Consider the following 22173-nt stretch of genomic DNA (forward strand, 5'->3'; position numbering starts at 1 on the left):
AAATCTATCTAAGTTTTACAATTTTTTTAACCATGTAAATTGAAAATATTGTTTTAATATATGCATATTATATGAATGTATATATAATATATTATATGAAAGGGAGATAATTCAAAAGAGAGGGGCTTTCAAAGGTACGGTAGAATGCAAATTTCAACCACGCTTCTAAGCATAAATCTCAGATTTTTGTCAAATGTAACCAAAGATATGTAGTACAAGCAATAAAGAAAGAGAATAAATCGTCGATTTAAAATAATATATGTTGTCGCCTTATTAGCAAAATAACGTAGAGCTTCAAATGCAGAAACGACTTTGAACGAATGATCACCTGTTCGGTATAAAAATGTATGTAAATGTGCCTTTTCCCGCTTTGAATTTACAAACCAAATACACTGCTCCACTGGAAAGAAAAATGAAGCAAATAATTTTTTTTCTCAAACCAATCTCTTGCAACAAATTTTAAAGCAAATTATCTTTCACGAAGATTTGCTGAAGATTACTTGCTCAAATAAGAGACTTGTTTCAAAATATTCAGTTTTTTTTTAATAAAGTTTTTTTTAAAAATAATTTTGCTTTTAGCACTTTGAAGGATTTATACGTGTGTAAAAGAAGGCTTTGGGAATGCAACACAATTTAAAGTATAACGTTCACATCTGGAATTGTTCATCGTTGGTTTTGGTAGAGGTAAACGCCCTTACACACTTTCCAGAAAGCTATCCATTCAACCTGAAACATGCCACGAAAAGTTCAGATCGCTAAATTGTCCGGCTGTATGCCGCTTAATGACAAATCCGTGAACACGGAGAAGCTTTCAGCCAGCCCTAATGCACACGAAGTTAAGCGTTTCCCCGTCCTGATAAGAATACTTAGCGAACAAAGTATTTCGAACTAACTTTCACGATCTAGTTTCAAAATTCCGACAGCTTTCATTTACTTTCTGGGCCCAGTAGGTTAAGAACGCTTCGAAAATACAAAACCGCATGACAATCGGTTTTAACAATTAAGCTATTAAGGCTATTTTGAACAGGATGAAAAATTCAGAATACAGAAGATTGAGAAATTTAATTAAAACGCATGCTACCGGGACCTTAACCAAGTCGTCTATCCAGCCATACCATAACCAAAGTGGAACTTTCTTTTATTTACTGCTTTGGGGTGTTGTTCCAAGGGGTGCGAGGGTTGATCCTGCCTTTGCTAGTTTGTCGGCCTGTTCCTTTCCTTCAATTTTCATCTGTCCTGGTACGAACATCAGAGATAGCGGGATTTGTTTTCCGAGGAATTGAAGGTTGAGTGTGTATTTCTTGCGGGCAGAGTTCCATTGCATAGATCTCAGGTTGGAAAAGTGAAAGTGTGGGGACTAAAGATTTTGTTTGGTCAAAATTTGGGCCTTCGACTCCTACCCCCTCCTCCCTGTCTTATTTTAGATTCATAATACCATAATAAGACCCCTGTATTAGTTTTAGGTGTTTTATTATTTCCATTTGGAAGGATCAGTTAAAATTTTCTTTTAAATTTCCTTTCGTCCCACATATTTGTAGCCATCTCAATAATTTTTTTAAACCTTTTTTAGATTTTATGATGGCATAGTTTAAATCACGTTATATGTCACTTAGTTCTAAGAGTCTGCTTGCAATTTCGTCTGTCATCCCATGGAATAGTGGTGCTTCCTTCCACTGTTAATATGGCAGGTAACCATTGCTTTCTTCATTCATTACTTTAATTGTGTCTTCTTTTCTAAGGTTTTTGGCCGCCATACTATATGGCTCCATATATGACACGAAGTCTAATCGTTGTTTTATAAGCCAGAAGGCTTTTTTTATTTATACACCATGTTTTATTACAGGATTTTTGGCCCACACTTGTGATAGCTTTCCCCTTTTTGTATTGTTTTGTCTTGATGTTTCTTCCAGGTAAGCTTTTGAGCTAGTATTATTCCTAAACACTTCGTTTCCCTGGAGATTTATATGTTTATCTTTTTAATGAGGCTGCTTTTAGGTTAAGCTTCCTTCTCTTTGTGAAAGGTATTAGAGTAGTTTTGTTTGGGTTGGCACCAGACCTATTGTCATACCAGCTTTCTACTAGGTCGAGGCACTGTGCATTTGAGATGAAACAATTTCATCATGTTTTCCCTTTATAGTTACTACTATGATGAACGCGGTTATTCCTGTACGTCAGGTTCTTTTCGGATCCTCACATCGTTGGAGTAATACTCGTGGCATCTCGGCGAAACGGTGTTGTTTCGGTCCTCAGACTGGTAAGGTGACCGAACCACCGGGCCTGATCATGTGGACTAAATCGGTAAAAAAGCTCCCAAAGGATCGGACGAATGATGGCCCTTGGAGGGACTAAATCGAAAAAGAGAGATCATACTAGCCCGACTATGCCTTGATAGGTTTGCACTCGATTGATGGTGATGGTGATGGTAATGAGGATACTAGGAAGCGGGGTCACGAGAACACTTACTGGATGGCTCGATCCAATAACCCTTTCGAGCCAACCATTCTACGCAGTAAGATCGCCGAGTGAAGCACGTGGCGGGCTGCTCTGGCTAGAAGGTCTGAGGCGATATGAAGCATGTTGGGCGATGACTAGGCCAGTGCACAGGCCTGACTCCAGTAGTGGCGGTGATGATGGTGATGATGATGGATGATGAAATCCAAGTGGCGATGGCAGTGAAATGATGAAAGGAAGTTATTCCGAGATGATGAAAGTAAGTTTCTCGGAGATGATGAAGGGTGGTACTTAATATAAGGATGATGAGGAGCGAGGGATGAATATGAAGGGGCGAAGGAAGAATCTCAAGGGAATCAACGGAGATGAGGTTATTACGGCGATGATAAGTTTGGGACCATGCGGTCGGGAGATGGGATGCACGGTATGGCGATTTAGGGGGACCCGCGGAGATTCGCGTGGCGATGAAACTTCAAGAAAGCAGCGATGAAAGGTCGATCTTATGCGATGGTTAAATACTGTTGTGTAACACTTAGGGGAGTTAGGGCGATAGGAGGTGTGCTCCCTTCGAGAGCTGGCGGAGAAGAGAGCCAAAAAAGGCTGGAAGGGACGGGTTTTTGGGGAAAAAGGAGGGAAGTGTGTTGTGATTGTTGGATTTTGAGAAGATAGAGGTTGTAGATGGAAGGTCATACCTCGCCCGAACACTTACATTAGGGCTAAAGCCGCATGTGTCCGGCTTGTAGAGAAAGGAAGTTCGATTTGCCCCATTTAATTGTTGGGTGTCGACAGATAGCCCTCAAAGGATCTTACTCGTAGGAGTGGACTGATCAACCTCATCCGATTAAGAATAGGTCATGCTAGGTCAAAACACACATTAAGACCAACGCCGCGTATGTGTCCGGCTTGTAGAAAACGTACGTTCAATTTGCCCCATTTAATTGTTGGGTGTCGACAGATAGCCCTCAAAGGATCTGGCTCATAGGAGTGGACTGATCAGCCTCATCCGATTAAGAATAGGCCATGGTAGGTTGAAACACACATTAAGACCAAAGCCGCGTATGTGTCCGGCTTGTAGAGAAAGGACGTTCGATTTGCCCCATTTAATTGTTGGGTGTCGACAGATAGCCCTCAAAGGATCTGAGTCGTAGAAGTGGGATCAGCCTCACCCAACTAAGAATAGGCCATGCTAGGTTGAAACACACATTAAGACCAAAGCCGCGTATGTGTCCGGCTTGAAGAGAAAGGACGTTCGATTTGCCCCATTTAATTGTTGGGTGTCGTCAGATAGCTCTCAAAGGATCTGACTCGTAGGAGTAGACTGATCAGCCTCATCCGATTAAGAATAGGCCATACTAGGTTGAAACACACATTAAGACCAAAGCCGCGTATATGTCCGGCTTGTAGAGAAAGGGTGCTCGACTTGTCCCACTTAAATGAGAGGTGCAATTCCTTGGCTGTATATAAGAGCTACTTGGAATACTATCAGGTAAAGAATTTTGCTTGAAAACGGCAACGAATGAAAGCTTTTAGATATTTTCTACCCTCAATTAGATTAATTAGATCTAGTGGGTGTAGATATAGATGGAATGATATCGTATACTCCACAGTTAATTGAGAGAATAATACATAAAAAGAAAAGAATAAATTTAAGAATGAGTGAGAGTGTCTAGGTTTAAAGACTACATGATCTGGAGACCGGCCGACTTCCCGCGAGAAAAAGACACGAACGTACGAACAAAAGCGCACAAATAAAACTTATGATTATTTCATGATGAATTAAATGCAGGTAAGAGCCTAGCTTCATAAAATGGAAAATTACAGCTGTCATAAAATGATTCTTAGAGGAGGAATAACGAGTTCGTTTCTAATAAAATTATTCTTGTCGTAATCAATCAAGGTACACACATGGAACCAACATAAAGTTTATTTTATAATAAAACAAGTATGTGTCACTACATATTGCAACGGATGGACATTTTCCGTAGAGAACCATTATAAAAAGTAAGTTTAATAAATTAAAGTCTAGTTTATCTGACTCGTTTTATTTCCTGCAATTATAAAATTCCTGTACTTGTATATATCATGTTCATTTTAAAATCCTTGAGTTAAATTAGCGTTTCTCTCCTTTACAGGAAACGATTCATTAATTAATCTATCTTCCTTTCGTGTATATATAATTTCGAATAAGGAAAGCTATTTCTTTTTGGAAAAAAAAAATTTGCTCAATTTTGTTTTTGGTAACTAGAGTTGGTAACTAAAGTACAACGAAATATTAATTGTTTTTACGATTTCTTATTATTAGTGGAATAATTCATACATTTCAATAATGTAGAAGGAAGGAAACGTTAAAAAACTTAAAATCATTAGATTATTTTTTACAACCCAGATTCTGAGTTTAAAATCATTTTCGAATTTTTGAAATATTTAATTTAATTGTCTTATTTAGTATCGATTGATTAGAGTATATACGGATGTTTTTTTCTCACGAATGTGGATTGACGATAAAATCAGATGTTTGTGAAAATTCCTTTCACAAAATCGTTAAAGAAAGCAATGTGGAGTGAATGTTACTTCAAAATAACTGCAAAATGTGAGCAAGTCATGTTTTTCATTAGGGTCATCAGCACGGACCGTTTACCAGATCCTGTCCATTTATCCATATAAGTTTAAAAAAATTCCGAAATCTCTATTGCCTTATGGTCTTTGAGATTTTATGAACACCGTAAACCTTTTTTTGTACAAAATTAACTAGTAGTTTTCTTGTATATTGACGCTTAAAAATATAATTCATGGTTTTTGTGAAATCAGTGATTAAATCAATCCACCATGCGCAACTTTGCCTATTGCAGCTTACAAACGCGGGATCATTCCTTATTTATGTAATGGGTGGGAGAACCGAACGTAAAACAATTGCGAGAATAAAGGTTATCATTTTCCCAATGATGATGATTTTCCCTTGGTATTTAGCGTCTGCTCTCGTATTCTTTCAGTTCAAAGAGTGAATGTTAATTAATTCTCGAAAAATGGCAAAAAGGAGGGAAATTCGAAAGTTGTAGGTTGAGATGAGGAGTTGGTGTCCAATTGGATCGAAGTCCGAAGTATTTAGCCGAAGGTCGTGGGCTCGAATCCCGCTCGTGGCACTAACTTTTTATTTCGGCCAAATCCTTACACAGAAAGATTGATTAATTGAAAGAAGTAATTATGTCAATAAACCTCTAAATATAATGGATTTTATAATCAGTAATTAAATACAAAACATAGATTTTAAGGCAAAATAAATTATTCATAATGTTCTCCTAAAACCAATAATTATTCTAATAGAAACAATAAACCTCGAAAGCAGTATATTTTAATTACACGCTTGACTGAGCGAAAAATGCCGATTCAAAACCAAATCAGATTCCAGCTTTCGAGGGCTTCTCTCGAACCTCTCTCAACTTGATCCCTGATCAGACGGGCTTCGTCACCGCACTTCAAGTCGTCCAGATACTCCAGCGGATAACTGCTGTCACGATTCAATCAAAAGTCTTGACACGGCGTCCTTAAATAACGGCTTTTAATTTTCAACTTCCTGCCTCCATTGAGCGGCAAATAAAAATGACGGAGTCTTAATAGACGCCAATTAAACGGGATGGATTCAAACGGCCTCGTAATTGTAGGGGGAAACTTGGAATGGTTTTTTTTTTATTTGCAGCATTTATGAATTGTCATTTTTGTATGATTGGCGGACAGAAATAAAATATCAAATAATAAATAAAACATTCAGATTTTTTTTTTCTTTCTGCCTACCTTGTACCAGTGATGGAGATGCATTCTTATGAATGTAATTCATCAAATGCTAAAACTAGTCTGGTAATAACATAACTCATGTAAACCTCGCTCTGAAAATCACTGATCCTGCTTGAAAAAGATCTAACAATAAGATGTCTCTAGAGATCGTCATAAAATTCTAGGTCATAACATAACATTTTAAAATTTTCTGCTTTAATATTGAGAATTAGTTTTAATAACATGTTTATCTGAACGATTAATTACATAAATTAGCAGGATGTTATGAGAAGAATAATTTGTATTTTGGTCACTATTACACTGGATTTTGTCACTCTCTCCCAGGAGTTTTAACCGCAGGGGTTTTAATTATCACTAATTATCTGAATGTCAGTTTTGTAACTTGAAAGTAATTAGTAATTCAAACTCGGTGATATCTATTCAGATGAGATCGGGCAAGCTGAAACCTGAACAAGACTGAAAAAGTGGAACGAAAAGTGGTGGCAGGTTAGGACGCTTGATCTCGTACGTCACTTTATACCCGGTCATTATTTTTTTGAATCTTAAAAGTAAACAGATTGTGTAATATATAATTTATTATAATCTGCAAAACACCTTTTCTTTTTGGCGTGGGAGACATTTCACTAATTGAGTATAGGTGGTCAATAAATGGAAAAAACAAATTTTATTCGCTGAAAAGCACATTTAAATCCTTTTCTACCGTAAATAAAAACATTTAAACTATATCCGTTATATTTCGTGGTCTGATTGACCAAATAACTTTTTTCAATTAATTAATCTTTATGTGAGGTATTGGTTGAAATGAAAAAGTCAGCGTCACCAGCGGGATTCGAACCCACGACCTTCGGCTAAATACGCCGCTGCTCTAACCACTTGAGCTATCGTGACTAAAAAGATTAATTAATTGAAAGAAGTTATTTGGTCAAGCAGACCACGAAATATAATGGATTTAATAAAAATAATATGAAACGAAATCAACGAAGGAAAAATATTAACTGTAAGAGATCTTTAGGCGTAGCAGAATGAACGGCATAATGCTACTTTTTGAGCAAATGGGATTCATTAGTAAAAGTAAGTAAAACATTAAATACTGTTAATAATAAATTAGTAACATTAAATTATATTAATAATAATAGTAATAATAATATTGATTTCAATTAATTAATCTTTAAGTAAGGTATTGGTTGAAATGAAAAAGTCAGCGTCACGAGCGGGATTCGAACCCACGACCTTCGGCTAAATACGCCGTTGCTCTAACCACTTGAGCCATCGTGACTTCGATCCACCCGGACACTAACTTCATATCTCAACCCCACCTTTTGAATTTTCCCTCCTTTTTTCAAATATCGTGTAATCTATTTGATTCTCGGCGANATCGGGTAAGTGTGTTCCCGGCTTTAATCATCGCTGTAAAGTAATGGTCCCGGGTTCGAATGCAAGCCCGCTGGATTCGCTCCCCGCATCATGAGGGGCATATAACCTCATAGTTGAAATAAACTAGTAAAAATTTATATTTTTTAGGTTTAAATTATTACAGTAGGGGGCGTCGGTGGCCGCAACAGTTTAGGCGTTGACACGGCGCTTATCATTATGAGGTAAAGGTTTCGGGTTCGAATCCAGCGGCTCTGCGTTCGAACTTGGCATACTTACAAATGGGCTTTTTTCTCAAAAACACCGGCACCCTGAGGGTTGATATGACCTTTGCTGTTGCGAAATCTCGTAAAAAATTAATAATTAAAAAAAAATTAGGTAACAATCTTTTTAAATAAAGCTTATGTACGTATATTCCAAAAGAATAGAAAGAATATTTTTGAAATACGACTTTTGACTTCGAAAAGTACTTAAAATAATAATTTAAAATATACTTTCATTTTTTATATAGAATATAACTTTTTCTGCAATACGTCTTATTACTTTGAAAATAACATATTTTTCTAAGATTGAAAACTATCTTCTAAAAAAAAAGATAACGAACATTTCTGAAATACGTCATTTCACTTTCAAAAGGAATTAAAAATTAACACATTATTTTCAAATTACTAATTACGATACCAATACACTCTTTCGTATGCTATATAGTCAATAATATCCATTAAAATTTGTACTTTTTCTTGCTACCAAATTGACAAAAAAAAACAATAAGTTCGAAATATTTTTCTAGATCAACTATCTTTCTCTTCCTAGATTCTAGACGAAAATAAGAATACATTTTTAAAAGCACCGACACCCCGGGGGTTGATATGACCTCTGGTGTTGCGAACCCTCGTAAAAAAATATATTACTGTATTGTCATTAGCCAACTTTTCTTGGGGTGACAGTACAAGGGGTGGGTTTGGTTTTTGAGTACTTGTTCTTTTAGAGCAGATAGGAAAGAAAAGAAAAAACACGAGAATATTATTTGATCAAAGAAAACTTTAACAATCTCTTTCTTGCCTTCAAGAGTTTGAACGCAACAAGCGAAAACTAATGAATAGCTTACTTTATCGACAAACAATTCAATTAAAACACCCTTTATTGGTTAAAGGTGATATCAAACATTGTTTTATCGATGAACACGAATGCAAATGACTTTATGAAACGAAATACTAATGAAAGTAATGAATAACTTGTAAGACTTAAATTTATGTGAAAATTTTTCTAGCGATTAAAAACACATTGAAAAGCCAACTGTCCCAGCGTACAATCAGGACGAGACCGGTTTTATTGACGCAAAACCTACATAATTGACCAATCCAACTGAAACTTATGGTCACAAAATAATTTACCGATTCCTGATTTACATAAGCTCACATTTGCATATGCACATGCGAACGTGTACTGAGTTCGACCTATCACTTCTCGCAGTCCGCAGGCAATTTCAGATTTTGAAATTTACGATCATTTACCCGGCAGGCCTTGTTAATCGGGTATCCCTGGTGTTGGGAGGTGTGGGATCGGTCTTATCCGTCCAGATTCCAAGGTTGGGCTAGAGGGGCTATCAACAGTTAGATCATTTCGCACCCCCAACGCAATTAATTCCTAGAACCAAAACATTCACACACTAATTTACATACCATTGACTTAGGGCGGTGGGACAATCGGCATTCTCACACTACATATTCACGCTAATAATTACATTCACTCTCAACACACCCTAGGCACACAATACTATCAGAGCTATAAACAATAAAGCAACCCTGTTTCCTCTGAGAATCGGAACTTAGGACCCAAATAGTCGCTGTCCTGGTCGAGCTCAATTATCATATCGGGTGGCATTCCTACGCGCTCTCTATGGAGCAAATGAATGACACCGTTCAATTAAGAGGAACACATCGAGCAATCTTTCGTTCGATGGTGGACGCATACGCTAGCTTTGACACAAAATGTCAACCTCGCATGACCTATTCTTAATCGCGTGAGGATCATCCCAGTCCTAAGAGTCAGATCCTCCGAGGGTCATATATCGTCAGTGCCCTTTTGTCCGTCGAATCACATTAGCGTCTTCGTCATGTAAACATCATGAGATACGCCCGTTAGTGATTATGCTAAGGAAAAATAATCGAAAGTGTCTTTATGTGTTGTTTATATGTGAATACTACTATATTAATTCAACTGTTTAATACATCTATGAGGTTTCGTGGTCCGATTGACCAAATAATTTTTTCAAATAATTAATCTGTAATTTATTTGGCCAACCGGACCACGAAACCTCATAGATGTAATAAGCGAAATGAATTATACTTCACTAAAGCTCTCCGTGGCCACTTCATTTGTCGCCGAGAATCAAATGGATTACACGATATTTGAAAAAAGGAGGGAAAATTCAAAAGGTGGGATTGAGATGGGAAGTTTCTCATTCTTATATTTGTTGATTACAATGAGCATAAATTGTGGATTTGGCCTGTGATCCGATAACACATGATTTCTTTCTAATAAATACCAGTTGTTTAACCTATCATATAATAGATAATATTTAGTACGTTAGTCATTTTTTTTATCCATGTTTTGTATTCATTAGAGAATTTTTTTAGTATTGTAATATTGTTGTATCTTGTAATATCTTATTTAAAACTAAAAATAACCTTAGCTGTCCATCTTTTTTTAACACTCAGACACGCTCTCTCTTTCTCACTCATGCTTTTTCTCTCTCTCCATTTATCTGCCTATGCATTTATTTATCTACCTTTTTTATTTATATATCATCGATGTCTTTCTATTTTTTATCCATTATTTTCTTAGTTCTGTTTGTGTGTCTCTATTTATCTAGCTCTTTTTTCTTGGTTCTATAATAACAAAAGTTTTAAGAAGTAGGTACTCCAAACACAAAATATCAACTTTGAGGATAAATATTCGGTATTCGCGTCATTGGTAACAGCCAATGGTTTGACCTTCTGGTGTTACTGTACGGATCAATTTTTTATGTCGTATGTGACAAAAAACATCTTTACTTTACAATGCCGTCAAAGCAACGGATGTTTAGACGATGAACCTTGTTAATGTCGGTAAATTTATGAGTAATCTATTTGCCATACTGGCCATCTCGGGTGACTTGTTATTATTGACCTAGGAATTTTCGATATTTTTCAATTTTAAAACAAAACCAATAGCACCAACGGATCATCAGACCAAATATGTCCAATTTAGAACAACGTTTATTTATGAGATTTTTTCCATGTGGACTGCAGGGTGATGAACTTGTAATTTCGTCGTTACGTTAATTTTCGTCTACCTGTCCTCGTCGGTCTTTTCTAGTTTGCGCTGAAAGACAAGTTTCAGCATTTCGGCATCTTCAATGTTCGGTTTTAGGGGTGGTGGCCGCAACGGTTTACGCGCTCATCACTGTAAGGTAAAGGTCCGGGGTTCGAATCCAGCGGTCCTGCATTCGAAACCGACAAACTTACAAATGTTTTTTTTTCAAAAACACCCGCACCCCGAGGGTTTATATGACCTCTGCTGTTGCGAACCCTCGTACAAAAAAAAGACTAAACTTTTAATAAGAAAAACTAATTTTATTAAAGAGCAATTCACTTTAGATGGACTTTATAGGTTAACAAATTATTGAAATTGTCTATATACAAAAAAGAAATATAATGGCGGAAATTTTCTAATACCGATTAGAAACAAACGGACCATTAACTGAACCACGTATTCTCAGCATAAAACCTGTTTTATTGATGCAAAACTAACGTAAAACTCATTTTATAGACGACAATTCATGTAAAACTCGTTTGTTCTTTACAGAATTATTTAAGGCATTATTATCGACAAAACGATAAGTTTAAATGTACAATTTATTAAACACCTTTTCAAGCAATTGGACACATTTTACGGCCTTCATTGAACGACGAATAAGTCGTGTAAATTCTGCTTGACAGCGAATAGGAAAACATATCTTAAGAGAAATGTGCAAAATTAATTTAGGAAAATTCTGGCTTAAACAACTTCATTGACTTGGGCTTTTTATCGATGAGAAACATAAATACAATAACTTTATCGACAATAAGTCATTTAAAACATGCTTTATTAAATAAAATTTTATGAAGCACCTTAATTATATTTTTAAAAAAATCAAAAAACTACTTTTGTTGTAGCATTATGTTACATCGCTTGAGTTCTACAAGCAACGTTGTTATATTTATGAATTTTCTATTATCAGATTGTAAGAATGGAAAAATAATTCATTGATTACTACTCCTCCTAGAATTTAGAAGTAGTACATGATTCACCTTCCTCACTAGGACGGAGGCCACTGGTGTTTTAGGCATCTTGGAAGATGGTTGGGAGGGTTAGGGTTGTAAAGAAGGGTTTGGCATAAAAGTGTATGGCATAAAGGTTTCGGATGAGAGACCAGCTTTTTGAAGAGGCATCTCAATCTACTTCTTGCGGTTTCGAGGACAAATTGGATTTGGAGGTCTGTTTGGACAGTAAGGTTGGTTTCTTTTGGAGGTTGAAACGCCCAGTTTAATTTCTTACATACAGATTGGTTGTAGTTGTGTAAATGAGACGTTTTAAGCACCAAATAGCCGACGACATTTGTTGCTGGTGGAGGAACAAAGTTGTAGTGTATTGGATAATGGATGATACGATGGAGGTGAAGGATATTTGGTGAGATTTGTTTGTTATTTATGATCCTCCATTTCTTGAACAGATGACTCTAGAGGTTTTTGAAGACTTCTAATGAATCTGGGTTGGAAAAGGATGTCAGTATCGACTGAATAGAGATGGAACCTAGGATGCTGCGTTGCAGAACAGGAGGAGGTTAGATCGCTTGGTTGATCCCCCAAAGTTTCAGTACGAACTGATTAGTTGTAGTAATGGTGAGTACCTGAGGCGTTTTGTAGCGAGTTTCGATCTCTTTTGACTTTCTTTTTAAGTAGTTTATGCTGTCGGTTCACTGCTATTCTTCTGAGTAGGGTGTTAGTGGTTCTAAGTACGTCTTGTCGATGCAATAGCTTAAATAATTGGTTATGCAAAGGAAAATGTGGAAAATGTTGTCTATTGATATAAAAACCCGAAATGCACGAGTTTAACGACGTAATATCACTTTTATAAAGAAGCAACACGTATAAAACCTGCTTTACCGACAACAAACCAAAAACCTACCTTACTGATAAAATCCTTGTTTATTAAAAACCTATTTAAAATTAATTAATCTTTTATGTAAGGTTTTTGGTTGAAATGAAAAGCTAGTGCCACGAGCGGGATTCGAACCCACGACCTTCGGCTAAATACGCCGCTGCTCTACCACTTGATCTATCGTGACTTCGATCCGCTCGGACACAAACTTCCCACCTCAAACCCACCTTTTGAATTTTTGAATTCCCCATCCCAACTTATAACCTTTCGAATTTTCCCTCCTTTTTTTCCATTTAGGGAAAATTCAAAAGGTGAGGTTGGGATGGCAAGTTGGTGTCCGAGTAGATCGAAGATAGCTTAGCTTAAGTGGTGGAGCAGCGGCGTATTTAGACCAAGAGTCGTGGGTTCGAATCCCGCTCGTGGCACTAGCTTTTTCATTTCAACCAAAAACTTTGTATAAAAGATTAATTAATTGAAAGAAGTAATTTGGTCAATAGACCACTAAATATAACCTATTTAAAATATTATTTACACACACAAACACACCACACAAACAAAAAAACCAAAAAAAACCAGCGGAAGCAGTTTTTTTATTAATATAACAGACATAGTACGTCTTGGGTATTGGCCAATTTGATTGGCCTTTGATGGTATATTGAATATGAAAATTCGGTGTATTAGAACATGTTTGAACACAAATTTCTATATGAAAACACAATGTTGAACAAAAGTTCACGTAAAATTTACTTTTTGAATGAATGGCTAATTTCGGATTTTTTCATGTAAAACCTACTCTCACAATAAAAAAATACTTACATGCAAACTTTTGCTTTTGCTTTATGTAAATGTTCTATTCCCAAATCATAAATTTTCAATAAGCATTCCTACTTGATAAAAGACTTAACAAAAAATATAATTTTACACGAGAAAACTTGCGTAAACCTATTTATTCCGGAAAAGGACTAAATGTCTTTTTTAAAATTAAAATTTCATTTTTATCAAAACTTGTTTTTAAACGATATTTCACAGATATAGATATATAAGAAAAAGATATGAAAATCATTTAGGGCATCTGTTCCAGACCTTCGTCGGTTGAGGAAGGAAACGTTAACATTGACAAGGCTGCGGATAGGGCACACGAGATAAAACGAGGGTATTTAGTTATCTTAAAAAAGACAATGCCGATGCGCGTTTAACAAAGATAAGTCGTACACATTGTATTTGGATGTAAACAATTGCAACTAGGAAAAAGTTTAAAGACGTATGTAACGTGCAACCTTGCGGACTGCAAAGGGCACGTTTGGATATTTACATGTCAGGGTTATCAATGTTTTTCGAGATGTATATTTAGCTTTTTTGCGCTTTAGTTCTGAGGTCAGGAAATTGCGTTTGGTCCCAGAACATAAAAGATTTAAACCTATATACTCATTAGTCATTATTAGAAATAGTCAAGCTGGGGTGAGTATGTCAAGTCAACATTTTAAAACGATAGTTCTAGTTACAAAGTGTATTAATTGCCATTATTTTCTATATTAATTTTTGTTAATAATCAGGTAGTCTGAACACTTATTATTCATACATTATTAACGTGTTGTTTATCATTTGAATAAAAATATTTTTTTTTTAAAAAGCGTGGTTCGAAGTCGCGAGATTTCGCCCGGGCTTGGCCAACGATATGGAGTCCGTTATAGAGCCCAAGTCCTAGATCAACCAATCCACGATGGCCTAAAGCGGTTTAGAGTGACCGGAAGTCTGGATCCAAGAGGAGGTAATGGTCAATCGTTTTAGTGCTCTTACCGCAATAGGGAACCGTCATTCCACGGCTTCCTTGATAGGTAGTCAATTCCAACCTGTGGGGAATGGGAATGGAACTTATGGGATGAGCTCTAGAACGGGCATCAGAAGGCACCGTGAGAATAACCTATTCTATGTCCCGCATCAGGTCCTCGTCTACTGTAGAGGCATTCACAAATCAGCATCTCGCTTGGGCACATGAACAATGTGTGCTGTTCTCTTAACAGATGGGTGCCGGTTTGGTTTATGACAGACACTGTATGTACCAGACGTAGAAAATGCTTTGCTTCATGTGCCACAATCACAGTCTTTTCAAAGACTGTCAATTATGGTATGGGATAGAATCACCGTCCATCCCCCCCCCTGTGATTCTCATACAGAATGGATCTTTGACTATACTAAGGTGCTTTAAAAAAGTTCTTCTGGAAACGGTGGTCCCATTCGCTTCATTTATTCGGGCCGACATTATGTTAACCCATGATATCCATATGTAGCTCTAGTTGTCATTACGTGGAGGATGTAGGTATTACCACAACGAATTGGCCAGAACGTCCACAGAACATGAATCTTATAGAAAACTTATGAGAAGAGATAAAGAGACTGATTAGACATCGTTCGCCTTCTCGAGCAAGTGTAAAACAGCTACAAAACCGCTTTTGTTGAAGAATGGGATTCTGTTTTACAAGAAGAAATCGATCACTCATTTCTCGATGCCTAGGAGAAATAAATAACACTCTCCGTGGGTTCAGAGGAGGTAATTCGCGTTATTAAAAGCAAAACTATGGCTCTTAACATATCCTTAGTAACGATGAACTAGATTATCGACCTGCTGGATACAAGAAGTCTTTTCAGAGGATCTTCAGAAGATCCTCTGAAAAGACTTCTTATATCCTTAGTAAGTCGGTCGGTGCGAGGTTTGATGAATAAGGCGATAAGGAAGGTCCTTTAAACCACAATATTTTGCTAACTGTGACAGGACTTTGTTTAAATGTTAACTATCAGCATCTTTTTTACTGTTTTAACATTCATATCAATGAATTCAATAAGTAAACGTTAGGAAACGTGAAACTTTTGTATGTATATATAAAATATGTAAAAATATATACAAATCAAATTATATTACAAGTGGAATTTTTGCCTGACTGTATATTGTAGTTAATATAAACATAAAAATATATGCAGTTTGAAAAACCAGCAAAATACGATTTGTCTTCGGGGATACATTGATTATTGCAAATATCAATAATTTTAATGTGCAATACTTACGAAGGTTTTATGCTATTTGTTCTTACGGGTTTAAGACAAATTACTTCAAGATCATAATACTAAATATCGTTATGAAGAAAAAAACTAGTAATTTGAAAAACTGTTTGACATAAATCGACTGAACTTTCGCCGGTAGCTTCGCTGTAAAAAATTGCGAGGTGATAATTTTGAAAAAACTTTCTTCACTTGCCCAATCGTGTTAATTGAATTTTCATCGAACTACCACTGAGAGACCTAGGGGTAAAAATTTGAAAAATCGCCCAAATCCTTCCGACGACTACCGGCGAATCGTTGAAAACTGGGCGAATCCGACGCTTGGGCCACGTGAGGTATGTGGGAACTAGTATTGTCATCACGATTATTTCTCCAGTCTCGGCAGAAACAGGAGCTCAGGCGTTGCACAGAGCTCTTGTCCCACATTCACATTTATTTCTCTTCCCTCCCCACCAAACCCGTAGGAATTTTGTTTTGAATGGGAAATTTCTCAGGCCAAAAACCATTGATATTTCTTCATTATATTCTGATAAAATAGTTAATTACATTCCTTAAAAAATAATTCTTATTTATACTACTCATTTTTCTTATTTATACTAGTCATATGCTTCTTATTTATAGTAGTCATATGCTTCTTTTTCTATTAGTCACATGCTTCTTATTTATCCTAGTCATGGCTTCTTATTTGTAGTAGTCATATGCTTCTTATTTATGCTAGTCACATGCTTTTTATTTATGGTAGTCATATGGTTCTCATTTATACTAGTCACATCCTTCTTATTTATGGTAGTCATAGCTTCTTATTTATGCTAGTCACATCCTTCTTATTTATGGTAGTCCTAGCTTCTTATTTATGGTAGTCATATGCTTCTTATTTATGCTAGTCATATGATTTTTTTTCTATTAGTCACATGCTTCTTATTTATGCTAGTCACAGCTTCTTATTTATAATAGTCAAATTCTTCTTATTTATAGCAGTCATAGCTTCTTATTTATGCTTGTCATGTGCTTCTTTTTCTATTAGTCACATGCTTCTTTTTCTATTAGTCACATGCTTCTTATTTATTCTAGTCACAGCTTCTTATTTATAATAGTCAAATTCTTCTTATTTATAGCAGTCATAGCTTCTTATTTATGCTAGTCATATGCTTCTTATTTATGTTAATCATATCCTTCTTATTTATACTAATCATATGCTTCTTATTTATACTAGTCAAATGCTTTCAATTTTCAATCTCTTGCCCATCATTTCTCTTGCGTTTATTCATTAAAGTTGTCAACGCCTTACGTTTATGAATATCAACCCTCTTACACTTGTATAAATTTATCTACAATAATTGTTACTCTTTAAGAAGTATTAAAGATGCTAACATCTCTAATGGTAAATAAAGGTGCAGGACTGGATGGGGTACATAATAAAATGTAAAAATATTGCAAACTTCCTATTGCAGGAGTATTTTAGTTCCATTTTAGTTTCCCTTTTTAATTAATTTTAATATACTGGAATTTTTCATTATGTGCTTAAAAGTAGTTTTTAGAAAAGTACTCGCTCAATTGAAAAGTAATAGTTCATAATTAGTTAATGCTACAATTCCTCCATTTTCCAAGAACTCTTCCTATTTATTAATGATTTGGAAAATGGAGTAATTGTGGTGAGCAGCCATAAAGTGTTGATTCACGCATATGCTGAAGATTGGGTGTATTGGCAACAAAACCCCACAATTTAGCAAAAAAAAACCAGATAAATCTGTTGCGCAATAGTGCTTTCTGGAACTTAAAAATAAACAATAAAAAATCGAAAAGGTCTAGAAATTGTGGCCGACCAGCAAGAAGGGAGACCTGGGATTATATGTTGAACAGATTGAAACTGTAAAACTGCTTTTGACTACCACTCTTTCAGCATGCAAACATGCATACTGATACCATAATTTGCTGAGAAACTTGAAAAAATAAGTCAAGGCCTCAACACTATTTGTAAGGATATTATTAAAAACAATAAAATACCACACATTGTCAAAATAAATAACTCGCCAATACCATGGGCAAAGAATGATAAATATCTTGGAATGTTGATTCTTGATTTAATTTTAGTTAATTTTACTTAATTTAATTAATTAATTTTATTTAAAACTGATTTATGAACTATACATACATCTATTAATAATTTAGAGGGTAGTCCAAAATGCTGCTACAAAATAGTGGACCGTTTCCATGTAGGACTTCCAAAGACTACATGTATGTTTTCTTTTAAATTGGCATTATTTCTGATTTTGAATATTAAAAAAATAAAATGAAATGTGGCGAATAAATGACATTTTATTTGGCTGAATCAGGTTTTTTATCGAAACAAAACGTTTTTATAAAGCGATCGAAATATATTTTTTAATTATTATTTGGAGATCGTGAGATGTGGTCTGGTGTGGCGTAGGTTGAAAAAAACATTTTCTTTATCGTGCCAATGTTTCGATCTTTATTTAAAACATCTTCACGGCTGGGATTTATAAACATTGTTTAAACTATACAAATACATACAGGATGAGAAAAAAATAAATTTAAACAGTGATAGAAATTTTAGACTCAATCAAAGTATTTGTACTCAAATAAGAAGTATGTGAAAAAATAAATTTATACAGTGATAGAAATTTTAGACTCTATTAAAGTATTTATACTCACATAAGAAGCAGTCTAAAACTTCTATCATTGTATAAATTAATTTTTTAACATCTTACATGTTATTGTATAATGCAAACAATGTTTACAAATCCTAGGCCCTGAAGATGATCTCAATAAAGATTGAAACGTGGCACGATAAAGAAAATGTTTTTCGAAACCTATGTCTCACAAGACTGCATCTCACAATTTCCAAATAAACATTAACTAACGCTTACTAAACACCACATGTATATTTTTTAAAAGAATTTTTTTGTTATAAATAACATTTGGGGGGAAAAAAATTGGAAAATTTTAATCTAAAATCTCACTATCACAAAGATTTGTCTCATAACTCAGTCAAATGAAATGCTTGATCAGTTTTGCTCTTTGACGTTGTGTAATGTATTAAATTTAATCAATCGTGCATTTTAATAATGTAGGTAAATATTAAGATGTTAATAATTAATTTGTTAATAATATCTTAAAAAAATCCTTCGAGGAGATATCTGCAACATAATTAAATATGCATAACTTAAACAAAAAATGTTTTTATAGAAGAAAAATTCTAAACTATTTATTAAATAAGAATAAAGAGTTAAAAATTAAACAGTTTATGCAATGTATCTGTTCTTTTTTTTCATGGTGTAAAGTAAAAAAAATCTTGCAGGGTTCCAAAACTGGAACATACTGGCAGAGCCATCTGTTGAGGAAAAGAACTACATCAGTTCAAACCCATTTATGTAACCATTTGTATTTATTTATTTTCCTAAGTTTATGCATTTCAAAATAGATTATGTTTGGTTTATAGTGATAACTAAATTTCTCATAGCAAGTAAAAACTGTTTTGTTCTATCAACAATTATTCAGAAATTGTGAGGTGCGGTCTGGTGTGATGTAGGCTTCAGAAAAACATTTTCTTTATCGTGCCAACATTTCGATCTTTATTAAGATCATCTTCAGGGCCTGGGATTTACAAACATTGTTTACATTAAAGGCAGGTATATAAACATAAAACAGCAAAATCTCACTGGCACTCTCAACACGACATGCAAGAATGGCACAATTACACAGAAGACAAACACTTTGAGTGAATAGAAATACTTTGATTGAATATAAAAAATATAGTTTGCATTGTATAAATTCACTTTTTTCCACATCGTTCATGTATTTGTTAAATTTAAACAATGTTTGTAAAGCCCAGGCACTGAAGATGATCTCAATAAAGATCAAAACGTTGGCACGATAAAGAAAATGTTTTTCTCAAACCTACATCACACCAGACTACATCTCACGATTTCTGAATAATTATCGATAAACGGTCACTAATCACCACACATTTTTATCAACCATCATTTCTCATATCAAATTATAAAACTTTAATATTTTTCAATGTTTTGGAAAAAAATGTTCAAAACATTGGAAAAGTTTAATAATTTGTCATAATCCAGATGAAAAATATAAAAAATGACGGGAAAAAAATTCATATAATTTTATCATATTATGTTTTTCATAAAAATGATTTTAGAAAATACTAAATTTCCTCAGTTTTTACTGTAGTAGTAAAATATTGGTTCTTTAATTTATTATGATCCATGCTCACTTTTAAATTTTCCTAAATATTGTTATTCTGGATAAAAATTGGTATATCCATGAAGAAATATCTTTATATCACACACATGTTGAAATTTTATTTTAAAATTGTAAGACCATAAGCCTCTGTACTATAGAAGTATAAATAACCAAATGCTAAATAGTTATCTTTACAACTAGGTGTAACAAAACTATGTATCTTGACATTTTTTACATGTACAAAACACTCAAAAAACAAGAAAAACCTAGGAAGAACATAACATTTTTGAAAGTGTCGCCTTAGATAGGTTTATTCTAAAACAACAGGTGATCAAAACCCATATGGATTTGTCATTAGCTTTGAGGATGTGCCAGCAAGATCATCCATCAAGTTATATAATGGACACCATCACAAATTTAACCTCAAAATAAGGTAATCCACATAACCAATATGTGGTTAAAGGATATGTCAATTAGTTGTTGACGATCAGCTTACTAGATGAATGAAATTGTTATTGTACAAAATTTTAACTCTTCTTTGGCTAGATTTAATTACTTAAAAAGATAACATTTGAAAATTAGGAGAATGGGTAAATAAATAAAAACCTCATAGAAGGATGCTTTAGGTGCAAACTCTGATATTAATGTTTTCTCATATGTAGACCACTAATTTTTAGCTTTCTATGAAAAAACTTCATGGTTAAAACTTTGCAACGACCCAAGAACCAAGTATAGACAGTGAAAGGATTGAAGTACCTTTTTCTTTGTATCCTGATTCGAGATGTGAAGATCCGCTATACCAAGCAGGCAGTCATCACAGTGGCACAGCTCCGAGCCGATGCTGGAACTGGAGGCGAAACTGGAAGCCGAATCCGTCGAGTCCATTCTGAGGAGGGGAGCAGGGCAGATCCCGGCCCTCTCCATCTTGGCGATGAGAAGGCTCTCCATGAGCGACCTCGCCACTGGGCTCCCGCCCCCAGCCCGATCCATGCCGGTGATTCCTCCACCTTGTCCAATAAAGTATTTTAATAACCCTTTATGTCTATACAGTCTATGAAAGAGAACCCAAAAATTAAAATCCACACTCATAACTTTTTTCATAATTTGGAAATATTAATGCTTGTTAAAGTAGGAAAATTAAGGGAACTAAAACACCAGGAACATACTGGCTAAAAATTTTGAGTCTGTCATACTTCAATTGTCTTTTTGCCAATCTATTTTGTTTCGTTTTTAATTGAATGTTTCAATTTGTTTTATTAAAATGATTAATGCTTTCTATTCTACAACCACTTTTCACTTTTTTAAAATTTTAAAATGTTGTTAGATTTCTTCATGGTGTCTGTGGGAGTGTTGTTCTTCATAGTGATTGTGGTTTAGCCGTTTCAGATCTTTTTTTTCAGATCTTCAGATTTTTTTTTTTTTTTTTTTTTTTTTTTTTTTTTTTTTTTTTTTTTTTTTTTTTGGAGATCTGCGATGATGATCCTATAGTATATATCGTCCTAAAGTCCTAAACTCATTAGGGATGGACACCTCAATCTTTCAAATTGAAATATATGCTACATACGCAAAACACTTGTATATTGGAAAATCTTGAAAGAGTTACATTGACAAAAAAAAATCCTAATATCATAGGATAGACCACAGCAAAAACGTAAAAAAAATCACATCACAATTAGTCAGTGAATGCATACAAAATCTCCAAAATCTGAGGAAACACAACAATCTGATAATATGTTGGGTATCAGGACATGAGGGAATTTTGGGAATGAAAAAGCAGACACACTGGCCAGAGGAGGATGTGCAAGATATTAATAAAGATATATACTCTGAACATATTGTTGTGACAACAAAAACAATATTCTATCACAAAGTGGATCCAAAAAGACAAGAGTGGATAAACTCTAGAGGTACTAGATACGGTCAGGTTATGCTAACCAAGACCGGCAAATTCACTGCTATAATTAGAGAAGGCTAAACACAGGCCATTGCCTTTTTACCATTCATTGGCATCTGAAAAAACATCTGCAAAACATGGGTATGTTAAACATAACCCATTTTTGGGTTATGCAACGAGGAGGAAGAAACAGTCGCACATATCATCTC

At 34.8% G+C, this 22173-nt stretch overlaps 1 protein-coding gene across 2 annotated transcripts in view; it reads right to left on the reverse strand.

Moving 5' to 3' along the window:
• LOC106661051 (inositol-trisphosphate 3-kinase B) overlaps positions 1-22173 on the reverse strand; it is a 350651-nt gene that overhangs the window by 130420 nt on the left and 198058 nt on the right. The window contains exon 2 of one of the 2 annotated variants that reach the window (XM_014384151.2): positions 20827-21077. The exons of the other annotated variant lie outside the window; for it this stretch is intronic. Within the exon in view, the coding sequence (XP_014239637.2) occupies positions 20827-21077 (251 nt within the window). The remainder of the gene's footprint in view (positions 1-20826; positions 21078-22173) is intronic. 2 annotated transcript variants of the gene reach the window in all.

Source organism: Cimex lectularius, unplaced genomic scaffold (genome assembly GCF_000648675.2).
Source record: "Cimex lectularius strain Harlan isolate CLEC.00 unplaced genomic scaffold, Clec_2.1 scaffold47, whole genome shotgun sequence".
NCBI classification, from domain to species: Eukaryota; Metazoa; Arthropoda; class Insecta; order Hemiptera; family Cimicidae; genus Cimex; species Cimex lectularius.